This window comes from Miniopterus schreibersii (assembly GCF_964146895.1).
Source record: "Miniopterus schreibersii genome assembly, chromosome: 7".
Classification (NCBI taxonomy): Eukaryota; Metazoa; Chordata; class Mammalia; order Chiroptera; family Miniopteridae; genus Miniopterus; species Miniopterus schreibersii.
The window spans coordinates 52,419,159-52,434,635 of record NC_138108.1 but is presented as its reverse complement, the minus strand read 5'-3'; the positions used below and the strand labels follow the sequence as shown (position 1 = coordinate 52,434,635).

At 40.4% G+C, this 15,477-nt stretch overlaps 1 protein-coding gene across 2 annotated transcripts in view; it reads right to left on the bottom strand.

Moving 5' to 3' along the window:
• Window positions 1–14,754, bottom strand: part of ACVR1C (activin A receptor type 1C) — a 67,772-nt gene extending 53,018 nt beyond the window's left edge. The window contains exon 1 of one of the 2 annotated variants that reach the window (XM_081143086.1): window positions 14,453–14,754. In XM_081143086.1, coding sequence (XP_080999212.1) covers window positions 14,453–14,522 — 70 coding nt within the window. In that variant the 5' untranslated portion in view covers window positions 14,523–14,754. Of the gene's footprint in view, window positions 1–13,931; window positions 14,180–14,452 lie in introns of those variants that run through there. The other variant, XM_081143087.1, reaches the window with a different exon arrangement.
• Window positions 14,755–15,477: the final 723 nt, after the last annotated feature.

The window sequence follows — 15,477 nt, the reverse complement described above, 5'->3', positions numbered from 1 at the left end:
TGATTTATATGAGACTTAGTTCACACGCATGCACTCCAATTTGGGGAGGGTGATCAATTTTATTGAGATGTAATTTACATACGATAATATTCATCCTATTTAGTATATAGTCTTAAGAGATTTGACAACTGCAATTCAGTCACCCCTCCCCCCAAATTTCCTCAGACACCCTCTTAGACAACTCCTCCAGCCACCCTAGCCCTGGCAAGCATCGAGGTTTTCTGTTTCTATAGGTTTCCCTTCTCCAAAATGAGAAATGAGCGCAGGCTGTTGATTCTGGCTTCTGTCATTTGCCTTAAGGCGTTGGAGGTTCATTCATGTTGTGGCATACACCAGCAGTTCACTGAATGAATGTACAACAGTTTGTTGAGCCCATCACTAGTTAAAGGATGTCTTCCCCACCCCACCCCCAGGTTTTGCAGATTAAGAATAAATCTGTAATAAATATTAATATATACATTTTATATGAAATAAGTTCATTTCTCTTCACTAAAAACCTAGGGATTACATAATATGCTCTAGGTTCATTCATGTTGCTGCAAATGGTAAGATTTCATTCTTTTTTATGGCTGCGTAATAAATGTGCATCTTCTTTATCCACTTGTCTACTGATGGGCACTTGAGTTGCTTCCATAGCTTGGCTGTTGTAAATAACACTGCAATGAACATAGCAATGAATATATATATTCAAAAATGTGTTTTGGGTTTCTTTGGATATAAACCAAGAAGTGGAATTGCTGGGTCATAAGGTACTTCTATTTTTAATTTTTTGAGGAACCTCCCTACAGTTTTCCATAATGGTTTCACCAATCTGCATTCTCAACAGTGCATGAGGGTTCCCTTTTCTCCACATTCTCACCAACACTTGTTGATTTATTGATAAAAGCCATTCTGACAGGTATGAGGGGATGTCTCATTGTGGATTTAATTTGCATTTGTCTGAGGATTAGTGATGTTGCGCATCTTTTCATGCGCTTATTGTTTTGCACACTTCTATTGGGTTCTTTGTTTTCCTTATTGAGTTCTGAGAATCTTTTATATACTCTGTTTCAGTGCTTTATCTAATATGTGTTTTGACTATATTATCTTCCAGCCTGCAGCTTGTCTTCTGATTTGCATCGCTTCTGATGAGAAGTCTGCTGTAGTTCTTAACTTTGTTCTTATGTACGTAATTTGACTATTTGGGCTGTCTTCAAATTTACTCTTTACTTTTGAATCTCATCCATTTGTTTATATGATAGTTCTAATGCTGTGGGATTTGGAAGGAGAGGTATTTATCCTGTTTTTGCTTCTCTGAGTTTCTGTGATTGGTGACTTGATATCTTTCATTATATTTGGAAAATTATTAATATCTTTTAAATATTTCTTTTATTTCATCCACCTAGGATTATGCATACATATATATTATACCACTTGGTATTATCTCATACCTCTTGGATGCTCTGTTCTGGCTCTACTCACTCTTCCCTCTTTACCTCCTAGCACTACCCACTTTAGTGTAATGATTTTATAATAGTATAATTATCCAATTATAAGGTAATTTCTATTGATCCATCTTCAAGTTGAAAACACAACATAGCACCATTTATGAATGAGCTAAAGCAGTAGCTAAGAAGGAAATTCAGAACTTTAAATGCTTATATTAGAAAAGAAGAAAGGTCTTAAACAAAAGGTTTAAGAAAGGGTCAGCAAACTACAGCTCATTTGCTGGCCCATTTGTAAATAAAGTTTTATTGAGACATAGCAACAGCTATTCTTTGTATTACCTATGGCTGCTTTTAAACTACAATGGCAGAATTAAGTAGTTGCAACATAGACTGTATGGCCCATAAGCCTAAAATATGTGCTATGTGACCCTTTAAAAAAAGTTTGCCACTCTTTATCTAAGGCAGCAACTTAAGAAACTAAGATAAAAAAGAATAAATTAAATTCAAAGTAAGTAGAGAAAGGAAATAACAAATATAAGAGCCAGAAACAATTTAAAAAACAGAGAAAAATCAACAAACTCCATTATTATTTATTTGAAAGAAATCAGTAAAATTGATAACCCTTTTGCAAACTGGTCAAGGTGAAAAGAGAGAAAATTCAAATTCCCAATGTCCAGAATATAGGATGAGATGGCACTACAAATACTATAGCTATTAAAAAGATAATAAAGAAATGTTATGAAAACTTTATGGTAATGGCATTATTGAAAGCAGAGTTTAGTAAAAGTATTTGTAAGGGAGAGTCTTCATCTTGATATGGCGCAATAAGTCTCAATCCTTTTAAAGGCTCTAGTTGTTTTAACAAAGTTGACTTTCTTCTCTATGAAAAAAAGAAATGCCTTTTAATATAATACAGCTAATATATTATAGCTAAAGAACAGCTGTAGGAAAGAAAGCTAAAAAGGGAGAGAGGTTCATTTAATTACGCATTTTATTATTCTGTAGGGAATCTTCTGCTAATCACATAATTATTCTGTATTCAGTGTTTCAGATTTATAGTATATTACCTATTTCCTGGAAATACGCACTACAGATGGTAAGTGGAAGTTGAGTGAGAACACTGTCTCACTGTGATTATTAGAGTAGGCAAATGTTCATAGGGTAGATCTTTACTCTGAGAAGCAATAATGGGGATGGAGAAAATAACACACTTCTAGGGAAGGAGGCCAGGAAAATGTCATCAGATAAAATTGTGAGATGTGATGAGTTAATACTCTTTAATATATTGTAGCTCTGTTTTAAATCAATCTGGTCCCTTAAAACTGTGTTCATCTGGATGACTACCCTCTGAGTTAATATTTCTTGGATAAGCATGCATTTAGGAAACTAAACATTTTGCATTAAAATGATCATTGTCCATATCTGGATGGATTAGATTGTTTTCTAAACATGTTTTTGACCACAGAGTATTTATTTCAGTCAATTATGGCTTTGAACAAAAATTTCTAAGAAACTTAATCGACATACAGAAATGTGGCATCTATCTTTGTCACTTTACCTTGACGTGAGATAGGGATGATAAAATAAAGCAGGAGAAAAAGTATTTCACTTTCAAAATTAGAGTGTCCTAATCATTTTCCCAATGTGAAAAGTTTAATGAAAAAGTAGATTGATCTAATTTGGGATACTTAAGTCACTGACAAATTTAAATTGTTTAAAAAATAATAATAAGCCAAGTTCTTGAGTCATACTGAATGATTCACCCATGAATTCCTAAAGGGATTAATTTAAAACAGTTCCAAAAAAACAGTATCTTCACATACCTACAATAATAAAACAAAACAAAAAAAATAGAAGAGAATAACAGAAAAAAGGAGTTAATCTAGAGGAGAAAAGGGGAAGAATTATTACAGAGCATAACCTTGTTAGCCTGGTTGGCCAAAGTAGATGAAGTCAAGAGCCATGGGATAAGGCAAGGAAGCATCCCCTGAGAAATAGCTTGGTGTTGGCTTCTATGGAGATAAAGAATTCCTTGTCTATTTCACATTCCTACTCATCTCCTCCCTAGCTTTTAGTTTTTTTTTCCTTTTTTAAAATTTCTTGAGGAGACACTGGTTAACAAAATTATACAGGTTTCAGGTGCACAATACCACAACAAATAATCTGTATTGGGTGTTCACCACCCTAAGTCTCCTTCCATCACCATTTATCTGCCCTATACCCACTTCCACCTCCCCAAACCCCCTTCTCCCCTGGTAATCACCACAAAGTTGTCCATGTCCATGAGTGTACTCTCACTTTTTTTCTTTTTTAGTCAATCCCTCAACCACCACCGCCCAGCTCCACCCCCCCCCCCCAAGAGTTGTCAGCCTGTTCTCTATCTCTGAGTTTGTCTCTATTTTGCTTATTAGTTCATTTTGTTCATTAGATTTCGCATACGCATGAAATCATGGTACTTGTATTTCTCTTTCTCTGGCTGGCTTATTTCACTTAGCATAATGCTCTCCAAGTCTCTCCATGCTGTTGCAAAGGGTAAAATTTCCTTCTTATTTACGGTTGAGCAGTATTCTGTTGTGTAAATGTACTACAGCTTTTTAATCCACTCATCTAATGATGAACACTTGGCCTGCTTCCAAACCTTGGCTATTGTAAACAATGCTGCAATGAACATAGGGTGCATATATTCTTTCAAATTAGTGTTTCAGGTTTCTTCGGATATATTCCTAGAAGTAGAATCACTGAGTAATAAGACAGTTCCATTTTTAATTTTTTGAGGAATCTTCATACTGCTTTCCACAGTGGCTGCACCAATCTGCATTCCCAGCAACAGTGCACAAGAGTTCCCTTTTCTCCCCATCCTCGCCAACACTTTATTGATGTATTGATGACAGCCATTCTGACAGATGTGAGGAGATAGCTCATTGTGGTTTTAATTTGCATTTATCTGATAATTAGTGATGTTGAGCATCTTTTCATATGTCTGAAGGCCATCTGTATGTCCTCTTGGAAGAAATGTCTATTCCGGTCTTTTCCCCATTTTTTATTTGGATTTTTTTTTTTTTTTGGTGTTGAGTTTTATAAGTTCCTTATAAATTTTGGATATTAACCCTTATCAGATGTATCAGCAAATATGTTCTTCCATTCAGTGGGTTGTCTTTTCATTTTGTTGATGGTTTTATTTGCTGTGCAAAAACTTTTTAGTTTGATGTACTCCATTTGTTTATTTTTTCTTTTGTTTCTCTTGCCTAAGAGAAATGTGGTATTCCATGTTTATTGACTTGAAGATATTGTACCAACCTTGCATCCTCAAATTGATAGCACTTGATTATGGTCTAGGATGTTTTTATTGTATTTCTGGATCCAGTCTGCTAATATTTTGTTGAGGATTTTAGCATTTATGCTTATCTGGGATATTGGCTTATAATTTTTTCTTTGTAGTGTCTTTATTTGGTTTTGGAATTAGGAAAATGCTAGCCTCAAAAAATGAGCTTGGGAGTCTTCCCTACTCTTGAATTTTTTGAAATAGTTTGAGAAGCACAGGTGTTAGTTCTTCTTTGAATGTTTGATAAAATTCTCCCGTGAAGCCATTTGGTCCAGGACTTCTGTTTGTTGGAAGTTTTTTTATTACTGCTTCAGTTTTGCTAGCTGTAATCTGTTTATTCAGATTATCTGATTCTTCCTGATTCAGTTTTGGAAGATTGTATGTTTCTAGGAATTTATCCATTTTGTCCAGATTGTCCAATTTGTTTCCATATAGTTGTTCATAATATTTTCTCACAATCCTTTGTATTTCTTTGGTGTCAGTTGTTACTTCTCCTCTTTCATTTCTGATTTTATTTATTTGGGTCCTCTTTTTTTCTTGATGGGTCTGGTTAAAAGTTTGTCAATCTTGTTTATCTTTTCAAAGAACCAGCTCTTGGTTTCATTGATCTTTGTATTGCTTTTTTAGATTTTATTTTATTTCTGCTCTGATCTTTATTATTTCTTTCTTTCTACTCGCTGTGAGCTTTGTCTGTTGTTCTTCAAGTTTCTTTAAATGTAAAGTTAGGTTGTTTTTGTTTGAGATTTTTCTTGATTCTTGAGATAGTTTTATAATGCAGCAAATTTCTGTCTTGGGAGTGTTTTCACTGTGTCCCATTGATTTTGGGTTGTTGTGTTCTCATTTTCAATTTTTTCAAGGTAATTTTTGACTTCTTCCTTGATCTCATGATTCATCCATTCATCGTTTAGTAACATGTTATTTGGCCTCCATGTCTTTGTGTGTTTTTCAGTTTTTTTCTTGTGATTGATTTCTAGTTTCATACCACTATGGTCAGAGAAGATGCTTGACATGATTTCAATCTTCTTAAATTTATTGAGACTGGTTTTGTGCCCTAACATGAAGTCTATCCTAGAAAATGTTCCATGTGCGCTTGCAAAGAATGTATATTCTACCGCTTTGGGGTGAAATGGTCTGAAGATCTCAGTTAAATCCATTTGATCTAGTGTGTCATTTAAGGTCAGTATTTCCTTGTGGATTTTCTGTTTGGAAGGTCTATTGATTGATGTCAGTGGGGTGTTAAAATCCCCTACTATGACTGTATTACCATCAACCTCTCCCTTTATGTCCATCAAGATTTGCTTTACATATTTAGGTGCTCCTATGTTGGTTGCATAAATGTTTACATTTACACATAGTGTGTCCTTCTTTGTCTTTTACTATAGCCTTTGTTTTAAAGTCTATTGTGTCAGATATAAGTATTTCCACCCCAGCTTTTTTTGTTTGCATTTGCATAAAATACCTTTTTCCATCTCTTTACTTTTAGTCTGTGTGTATCTTTTGTTTTAAGGAGAGTCTCTCGTAGACAGCATATATATATGAGTCTTGTTTTCTTAGCCATTCAGCTACCCTATATCTTTTGGGTGGAGCCTGTAAGCCATTTACACTTAAACTGATTATTAATAGACACACATTTACTGCCATTTTATTCTTTTAACTATATTCCTCTGCTTTGTTTTTTTTCTTCTTATTGTTATTAAAACAGGCCCTTTAACCTCTTTTGTAATGCTGGTTTTGTGGTAACAAATTCCTTTAACTTTTTCTTGTCTAAGAAGCTCTTTATTTTTCTTCAGTTTTAAATAATAGCCTTGCAGGGTAAAGTTGTCTTGGTTGTCAAGCCTTACTTTTCATCACTTTGAATATTTCATCCCAATCCCTCTGGCCTGAAATGTTTCTGTTGAGAAATCAGCTGACAGTCTTATTGGGGTTCCCTTGTAAGTAACTCATTGTCTTTCTCTTGCAGCTTTTAAAATTCTCTTTGTCTTTAACCTTTGCCATTTTAATTATGATGTGTCTAGGTTTGGGCCTCTTTGGATTCATCTTGTTTGAGACTCTGCGATCCTGGACTTGTGTGCCTTTTTCTTCACTGGATTAGGAATGTTTTCCATCACTGTTTCTTCAAACAGGTTCTAAATCCCTTGGTCTCTCTTCTCCATCTGGTACCCTTATGATGTCCATGTTGTTACACTTCATGTTGTTCCAAAGGCCCCTTAAAATATCCTCTTTTTTTTTTACTCTTTTCTTTTTCCTGCTCTGATTGGGTATTTTTTCTACTTTGTCTTCCAAACCACTGATTCAATCCTCTTCTTCATCCAACCTACTGCTTATCCCCTCTAGTGTATTCTTCATTTCAGATATTTTATTTTTCATTTCAGTCTGGTCTTTTCTATGATTTCTATGTCCTTTTTCATGCTGTTGAGCATTCTTATAACCATTACTTTGAACTCTATATCTGATAAATTGCTTGTCTACTTTTCAGTTAGTTCTTTTTCTGGAGATTTCTCCTGTGCTTTCTTTGTCTCCCCATTTTGGCTGTCTCTTTGTTTCTTTCTATGTATTAGATCTTCTATGACTCCCTGTCTTCATGGGGTGGCCTTATGTAGTAGGTGTCCTGTGGGTTCCAGTGGTGCTGTCTCCTTGATCACCTGTGTTGGGTGCTTCAGGAATATCTGTTGTGTGGGTTATGTGGGCCCTCTTATTGTAATTGAATTTTAGTTGTTCTTGGCCCATTCATGCATGGGATAGACCCTCAGGCTGACTAACTGTGAGGCTTAACCCTTACCACAGCATGTGATCTGCTGTGCAGGTGCTAAGCCCATAAAGTAGAATTTGTCTCAGCAGAGTTTGGTGCCTGCTGAGATTTCCCTTTAGATATGCCACTTGGGAAGCTTACTGGATCCTTCTCTGTTGTCTGAAACTGGCAACTAGGTGTGTTGGTTCTGGGCCTGTTGGGAAGGTAATGTATGATGCTGTCTATGATTGGCCCTTGGCAATCTATTTGGAACTACAAGCAATCCACAGTATGTGGCTGCCTCTGCTGGGCCTGGGTATATGCAGCAAGGATCAAGCTGTGCACCAAGGCTGGTTTTTACCAGCACCTTGCCTGGGGAGGTCAGCAAAAGTCCCAAGGCACCTGGAGATCCACCTCCACCTGCCTCCACCTGTCAGCTACCTATTAGGCTCAGTCACTGAAAGAGTCTCTGGCTGTACTCAAGTTGTCTATGATAGGTTCACAGTGAGTCAAGGGAAGAGTGGTGTTCACCAGATTGATACATGTTCAAACTCAGTGTCAGTAGTGGGGCTGAGGCCACTCAGCAAATGTCCCTGGGTATACCAAGTCTAGCTGCCATCTGCTAGGTGTTTGCACACCTTTGTGTTGGAGCAGTGTCTCTGGGAATTGTCAGGTTGAGGCCAGCAGAATTTATCAGGCCCAAACAGACCAAGATTTGGCCATGTGAAGGTAGGGCTCTGCTCTGGTTGGTTGAGGGGAAAAATGGCCCCTGTTCTAAAGTCAAACAGATTCGGTCTTCTGAAATGGAGCCAAAGCCAGCAGGGTGGGTCTGCTGGAAGCCCAGCAGCTGGTTCTGGTGGATCTTCCATGAGAGTTAAGCACCAGTCAGGTTTGCAGGAAAGTAAGGGAAATAGTCCCCATCCCAAAGTTACACAACTCTGTCACTGGCACCCCTGAGAATGCCCAAAGCTCTATACCCTGGCCAAGGCAGCTAGCTGACTCCTCAGCAGGAGGTAAGTTCCACAAGATGGGGCAAGAGGCAGTCCAGAGGGTGGGACTATTGCATTCCCTCAGGCTGATGCCACACAGAGGGCAGTGCTCCACCCAAGAAAGATGGCAACTGCAGTGTCAGAGAATGACTACGCACAGGGATCCTGGCTGCTGTCCCTTCAGCTCTCTCTCCAGAGCCACAAACCCCAGACTCTCCTCATGCAACACTAGTCTGCTCTGTTTCTTCTATAAACTTTGGTTATAAGACTTCTCTTCCACTAGTCTTCAGTTGGTTATTCAAGATGATTATTCTATAATTTCGTTGTAATTCCAGTTTGATCCTGAAAGGAGGTGTGTGTAGTTTCCACTTACTCTGCCATCATCTTGGATCTCTCTCCTCCTTCTCTTTTACTTTTTACTGGATTCCCAATTGAGAGGAGTAGTGATCTGTATTGTTCAGATACCATGGAACCAAGAGGCCCACATGTCTTAGGGATCCAGCTTTCAAAGAACACAAAAGGCACAGGGCTTATGATCATGCTCCCTTCTTCTGCATCTTTTCATAGAAAGTATGAGAGTAACAGAACCTGCTTTCGTACAGAAGAAACCCAACCTCCTTTCTCCATAAACTCATTGCCTTTTCCTCACTTAACAGTGACCCTTGAGATTATCGCCAAGAACTTTTGTCAGAGCTGCCATGAAGGCTGGACTAAGGTGAGGTATTGGAGATAGAGGTCCCCTGCTCTGGCACTCGGGCTGCATTTTGCCAGGCATTGCATAGCCTTTTGATAGTATCATAGTGTAAGGATCTAGGATTCTAATTTATCACACACCTCCTTTCTTTATTCTTAGGCTATTTAATCAGTAAAAGTTTATAAAAGGGGAGTATATTAGAGTTCCACTATGCAATTTGGGACCAAAGTAACAGGGAACAAAAAAAAAATTACTTTGCCTTATTTTGCCTCCCTTTTCTAGGTATCCCATAGTAACCTCTCTTAGACTAAAGGTGAGGTACAGCTAAGCCAAGGCAGTATTTAGGTATTCCTAGGTCCCTTAACAAAAATAGCATTTCTATATCACTTATGAACATATCCTCATATTATCCTGATTTCTTAATGTAAGAATAAACTTTGAGATTTTTACTATCAACTGAGAAAAATTTAAGACATAGATGGCTGAAGTAATGGAAAATCCAGAAGAAACCTCACTCACAGATATAAATGATAAGGGATGATACATAGTACACTCTTTGTGCTTAGAATTTTTCCTGTTTAGTTCTTTTTTCTATTTATACTTGAGAATTAGCCCTCATAGTATTATTATCATTATTATGTCTTTATTGATTTTAGAGAAAGAAAGGGAGAGGGAGACAGAGATAGAAACATCAATGATGAGAGTCATTGATTAGCTGCCTCCTGCACGGCCCCTGCTGGGGATCGAGCCCACAACCTGGGCATGTGCCCTGACAGGGAATCAAACTTTGATCTCCTGAATCCTAGGTCGATGCTCAACAGCTGAATTACGCTGGCTGGGCTCATTTTATTATTTATTAAAATAAACCCTTTATATACACTTGAACATATCTGTTTGAGATTTTTAATGACTCATGGCTACAATTATTAATTTATAGGACACTTTCCTCTACAAATGTCAAAATAAAACCAATACTAGTCATTTGGTAGCAGCTCAGGACAGCTAGAGCAGGAACTAAGCCTCTGGTTGATATTTACATATTCCTGCCTGTCTCCGGAAGCTCTTGCAACTGCTCTCTTAGGAACTTGCTCTAAAACCTCAAACTGTATCAGACTATCAGGTCCTGTGGGGCTCAAGCCCTCCCTAGCCCTGACTCTTTCACCTTTCCTCTTAACCTTCTCTGATTTACAATAAGTAATGCAAGCACTGCTTAGAAAAAGTCAACAAACTGGATCTCAGCTACTGCTTGGAAGCATTTTCTCTATAAGACAAACATATAAATGTTTACTTAAAAGGAAAATATTCTAAAAATGCATTTGAAAATAACAGTCACATTCAAAAGACAATAAATCTGGGCAAAACCAACTGCTTTCACTAACAATCATTTGCAGGGAGTCTAGAAAGTTATTTTTATCTTTTTCACACATCCTTTCCTGCTAAGATACTCATGTAAGTTTAGGAAAGACTGGGTATCCTTCCCTGCTTACTCAGAAGCAGTGGAGATAGCGCAAAGAGCTGGCAGTGTCCCATTCAGAGACGCATATGGGGACAGCAACAGAACTAGAACAGAAGTTTTAAGAGATTAGGACTAGAAAATAGGTCTATACTTCCCTTTCTGATGCAAGAGCTGGAAATATATGTATCAGAAGCTGGTCATCTCACCACAATATTTCTTTAATGTTGGAATGCCAAATAAAAGTACAGAATACCAATTAATGTAGAATTAAAAAGCAATTAATTTTATTTTTTAAATATATCTTTATTGATTTCAGAGAGAGGAAGGGATAGGGAAAGAGAGAGTTAGAAACATCAATGATGAGAAAGTTATTGATCGGCTGCCTCCTGCACTCCCCCGACTAGGGATTGAGCCCGCAACCCAGGCATGTACCCCGACTGCGAATCCTACCGTGATCTCCTGGATCCTAGGTCGATGCTCAACTGCTGAGCTATGCCCAACCGGAAAACAGCAATTAATTTTAATATGTATGCCCCATGTCATATTTGGAACATACTTGTATCCAAAATTATTTGTTTCTTATCTGAAATTCAGTTTAACTGGGTGTTCTGTGATTGCTAAATTTGTGACCTTATTAAATGTGTCTTTTAAAATTATCTCTAAACGCCCTTGGCTCTAGATTTTCATCTTCAGGCCAGTCTTATATTCTAAACTTCAGGTGCACAAAACAATTGCTTACTTGATATCACCACTTCAGTGTCCAATAGGCATTTTAAACTCATCATAACCAAAGCTGGGCTTCAGTTGTCTGCCACTGTCCCCTTCTTTTCTCCAGACCTGCTCCTCCTGCAGTTGGCCTCACTCCACTTAAGGGTCTATTTTTCCATTGCTTGGGTCAAAAATTTGGTGTCAGTCTTTGCTCATCTCTTTCTATCACACTACAAATCCTTTATTTTTCTATGATTGTAGTGAATTGGGGGACTCTCTATTTTATACTTCGTATGTTTGAGGCTAGAAAATAGGTTGAAGCATTAGAGCCAATGAAGAAATATGCCCTCAAGGACTTCTGCACAGTTTCTTCTGGACTAGAGAAGTTTGTTCCTTGGAAACAGGGAGCCTCTTGCCACATTTGTATCAATCAATCAAGAAATGATTGTGCTTAAAGAAGGGCAAAGGAGACAACACCTTTTGCACTTATGAACTCAGTCAATCCAAGGCTTTCACTTTCACTTCCAGCAAAGTTTAAAATGTATAGTTGGAAGTGCTGTTTTTAGGTGTGTGTGGTGGGAGGGGGCCCCCGTGGGGTGGGGGGATCTCACTATCTGAAACCCCAACCCTCACCGTGGTTATTAAATGAAAGTTTTCACTTTAGGGTATCTACCTTTCCAAACTCTTAGTAATCCTTTCCCAACCGGAAAACCAAGGGCTTTCATAAAGTTAGTGGAGAATGCGTAAATCTATATAATATCCAAATCACAATTTACAATTTGACACATTTTCTGCCAATTCTTTGTTTAGTACACATGATAACTGTTGGTAGGTCATCTCAAGTTCTTCTTATCAAACATCAAGAAGCTCAGTAACTGGATAATTAGAGTAACTCAGACCAGACCAACAAATATTTTGTCTCAATTCCCATCAGTGATTACCCTCTGAGGTTCTCATCAAGGAGCAATAGTTTCTATTATGCTGTTAATGCATGACACATCTACAGTGATAGGGCTGCTGGAAAGAACAGCCAAAGCAAAAAGCATTTATTGGTTTATCAATGTCTTCAGATATTTAAGGTCCTAGGCCTGGTGTTCAGCAGAGCCAAATTGGGAGGTGATGTTTTCTGTCATGCAGTTTTGCTATGTCATCATGTCAATAGCAACTTCTTGTTAACATGTCAACAATGGCATGTACAATTTCAAAAATGGTCAATATGATTAACAATGTAATTTGTAAAAGTGACCAGGTCAAAAATAATGTAGGTAATCACAGGAGAAAAACAACTTAGAAGATTAAATAAATAAACTACCTTGAATCTCCCTACCAAATAATCAAAGATTTGTACATATTAGGAATCAAAAATGTCAACAGATTTTTTTTCCTGTGGGATACAAAGAAGGGTAAAGTTTCTTAGAGGTTTGAAAATGATTTATGTGACATTCAAAAGTTCACTGTAAAAGTTCAAGTTTGGTAAGCACTTCTCTGTTATACTGACACATTATCTCCATATCAGGCATTTTTCTTACCTTCAAATTTTGAGGACACAATCAAATTTGAATGGATATTCTATTGTTTTTTCTATTTTGTACATTTCAATGTCAAAAGTTTCCATTCCTCTTCAAGAACATAGCAGGGCTTGTTTTGCTATGTTGCTATACCTAGGGTCTCTGAAATTTTCTAAAAGATTCTGTCATATAATAAAACATACCTTTCAAGCTATATAAAAAGATAATTGAGTCTTTTTAAAAATCTCTGCAGCTAAGCTATGAACTCCCCCCAAGATAAATAAGGCTGTGTGGATAGCCTGTGGAGGCAATTTCACAGGTGTCTAGTCAAAATATCTGGAAGACTTTTTTTTTGTAAATTCTATTAGTCGAGAGCACTTTGAGTATGCCTTCCGAGTTATCAGAGTTTCCACCCATTTCTCATAAAGATTCCCATAGTCAGTTTTCTTCCCATTGATGAATTTACTAACTCCAAATGCAAATATTTCACTTTATCTCATCATTTTCCTGACAACCTCTGGGTAACTTTTCCTAATTAATTCCTTCCAATAATCAAAATTTCACTTAAATGTATTTAGTGGTTCTCTGAGACCACCTGAAACACTGAAATCTGTACATGCAGCAATCGTACTATTAAAAGCATTCTCCTGCACATGTCAATAAGAGGAAAACTACGCACCCTGGAGTATCGCTATTAACGTCAAACACATTGTCATCTGAGAAAACAAAAATGCATCGAAGTCGGCTTCCAACATAGTGCAGTTCTACCGAAATACACCAGGTTTTTACATGCAAATGTCTTAAACGTCTGATTGAAATGTTTCAAGAATGAGTGAGCGAGGAATCCTGCTCCTGCTCTCCATAGCCTAGTTTAATGTTATAATCAAAATAGTTTCTGAGTTAAGTGGGTTTTTCATCTCAGCACACTATGATTTTACCAAAGATGCATTTGCCCCAGTTTCTAGTAAACGTGATAGAGAAACGTTTCGTTTCTAGCTTGGGCCAAGGGTTCTGTTTAGCCTATCAAGAATCAGACCTGTTATAAACGCTGGGACGCTTGCCAGAATTTTTTCCCCCTGCAACTCAGTAAAGATCATACCTCGAAAGCAATGTGTGTTGCAAACCACGCAGATTTAAGCTCCCACTCCCGCCTACACAGCTTGGCACCCGCGGCGTTTGAGGTATCCCTGGCCCCTTCAAACTCAGGCCGAGTCGCTACCACCTCTTCCCCCTTCCCACCGCCTTGCTCAGCTCTGCGGAGCGCAGCACCGCGTCCCCGAGGCGCTTGCACTGCGAACTTACGGTGCCACCAACTCCCAGCCCCACGCACGCCCAGAAACACACTCCCTCCGCTGCAAACTGCCCCCAAGTTTGTCACTCCCGTCACCCCTACTACCAAAACCCCCACGTCCCCGTCGCTTTCTCCCGCCTGCTGGTGGCTTCGTTCCCAACACACCTGTCTGCCACTACGTCAGGTGCCCACGCTGAGCCCTACCCAGCGGCGTCCCTTCGCTCCAACAGGCGCTTCCCATTCCGCCCCGCTGAGGGTCAGTTTGCCCGGAGCACCTGCTCCAACCCCGGTGCCCACCCGCAGACCGCCCCCGACTCGCCCCGTCGTACCTGCGGCGAGCGCGGCCGCGGCGAGCAGCAGGAGAGCCTGGCGGAGCGCGGCGCCGAGCGCCCGGGTCATGGCCACCGGCGGCCGCGCCGGGGCTGCGAGGCCCCAGAGCGCAGCGAGGCGGCCGGGGCAGCGCCCGCCGCTTTGAAGTTCCCGGGGCGCGGGAGGGAGCGCGGCCCCACGGCCTTTTGAAGTGCGCGGTTGGCTCTAATCCGTGAGCGCGCCCCCCTCCTCCGCCAGCCCCATCTCACGCCCCTCGCGGCCGGCGGTGCGCCGCGCTCCCGCGCTGACCCTGGCAACCCGCGGGAGGGGAGCGGGGCGAGGGGGAGGGCGGCAGAGCCCGCCCCCGCCGCGCCTCCGCCCCCTGCGCCCTCTGGTAGCCGCCTGGGGCCTGGCGCTGCCGGGCGGGCTGGCGGAGGCGGCCCGCGGGCGAGGCGGCGAGACGGCCCGGAGCTGGGGGATCGCGGGGCCCCCAAGGCTGGAGGTGGGGGTGGGCCGGGAGGGAAAGCCCTGCTGAGACTTCAGGGAAAGTTAAGCCCTGCAGCAGCTGCTTCCTGGCGGTCCACTCCGGAGTTCCCCACGGAAAACCCATCCATCCAGGTCCCTTGGCATTCGGTTCAAGTCCAGCGCCCGAAAGGTTTTGTAACTAGACTGCGCCTGAGACACCCCCGGGGATCCCTGCCGGCTCGTCCCCCCGCCACGTCCTGGCTGTGCCAGGGTCTGTGGAAGGGCGCCCTCTCTGTTCAGCACCGGGAATAACCGATGGTTGGACTGCGTGGCTACCCTTCGCTTCGGTTGCGCAGACTTCACCTCCTACCTGACGATTCCTGCGACCCTCCCCTCGGTGAAACGGCGACTCCGGCCAGACCCCCTGCGCCGGGTGATGGGGTTGAGGACCCATCCTGCGGAAGATAGCTCGGGGCAGCTACAATTTTAGCAACTGAAAAACTGTGGAAGGGGGCGAGATCCACAATACACAAGGAGTAAGGGGGGGAGGAATGGTTTAAAGTAATAAGCTAGAAACTTT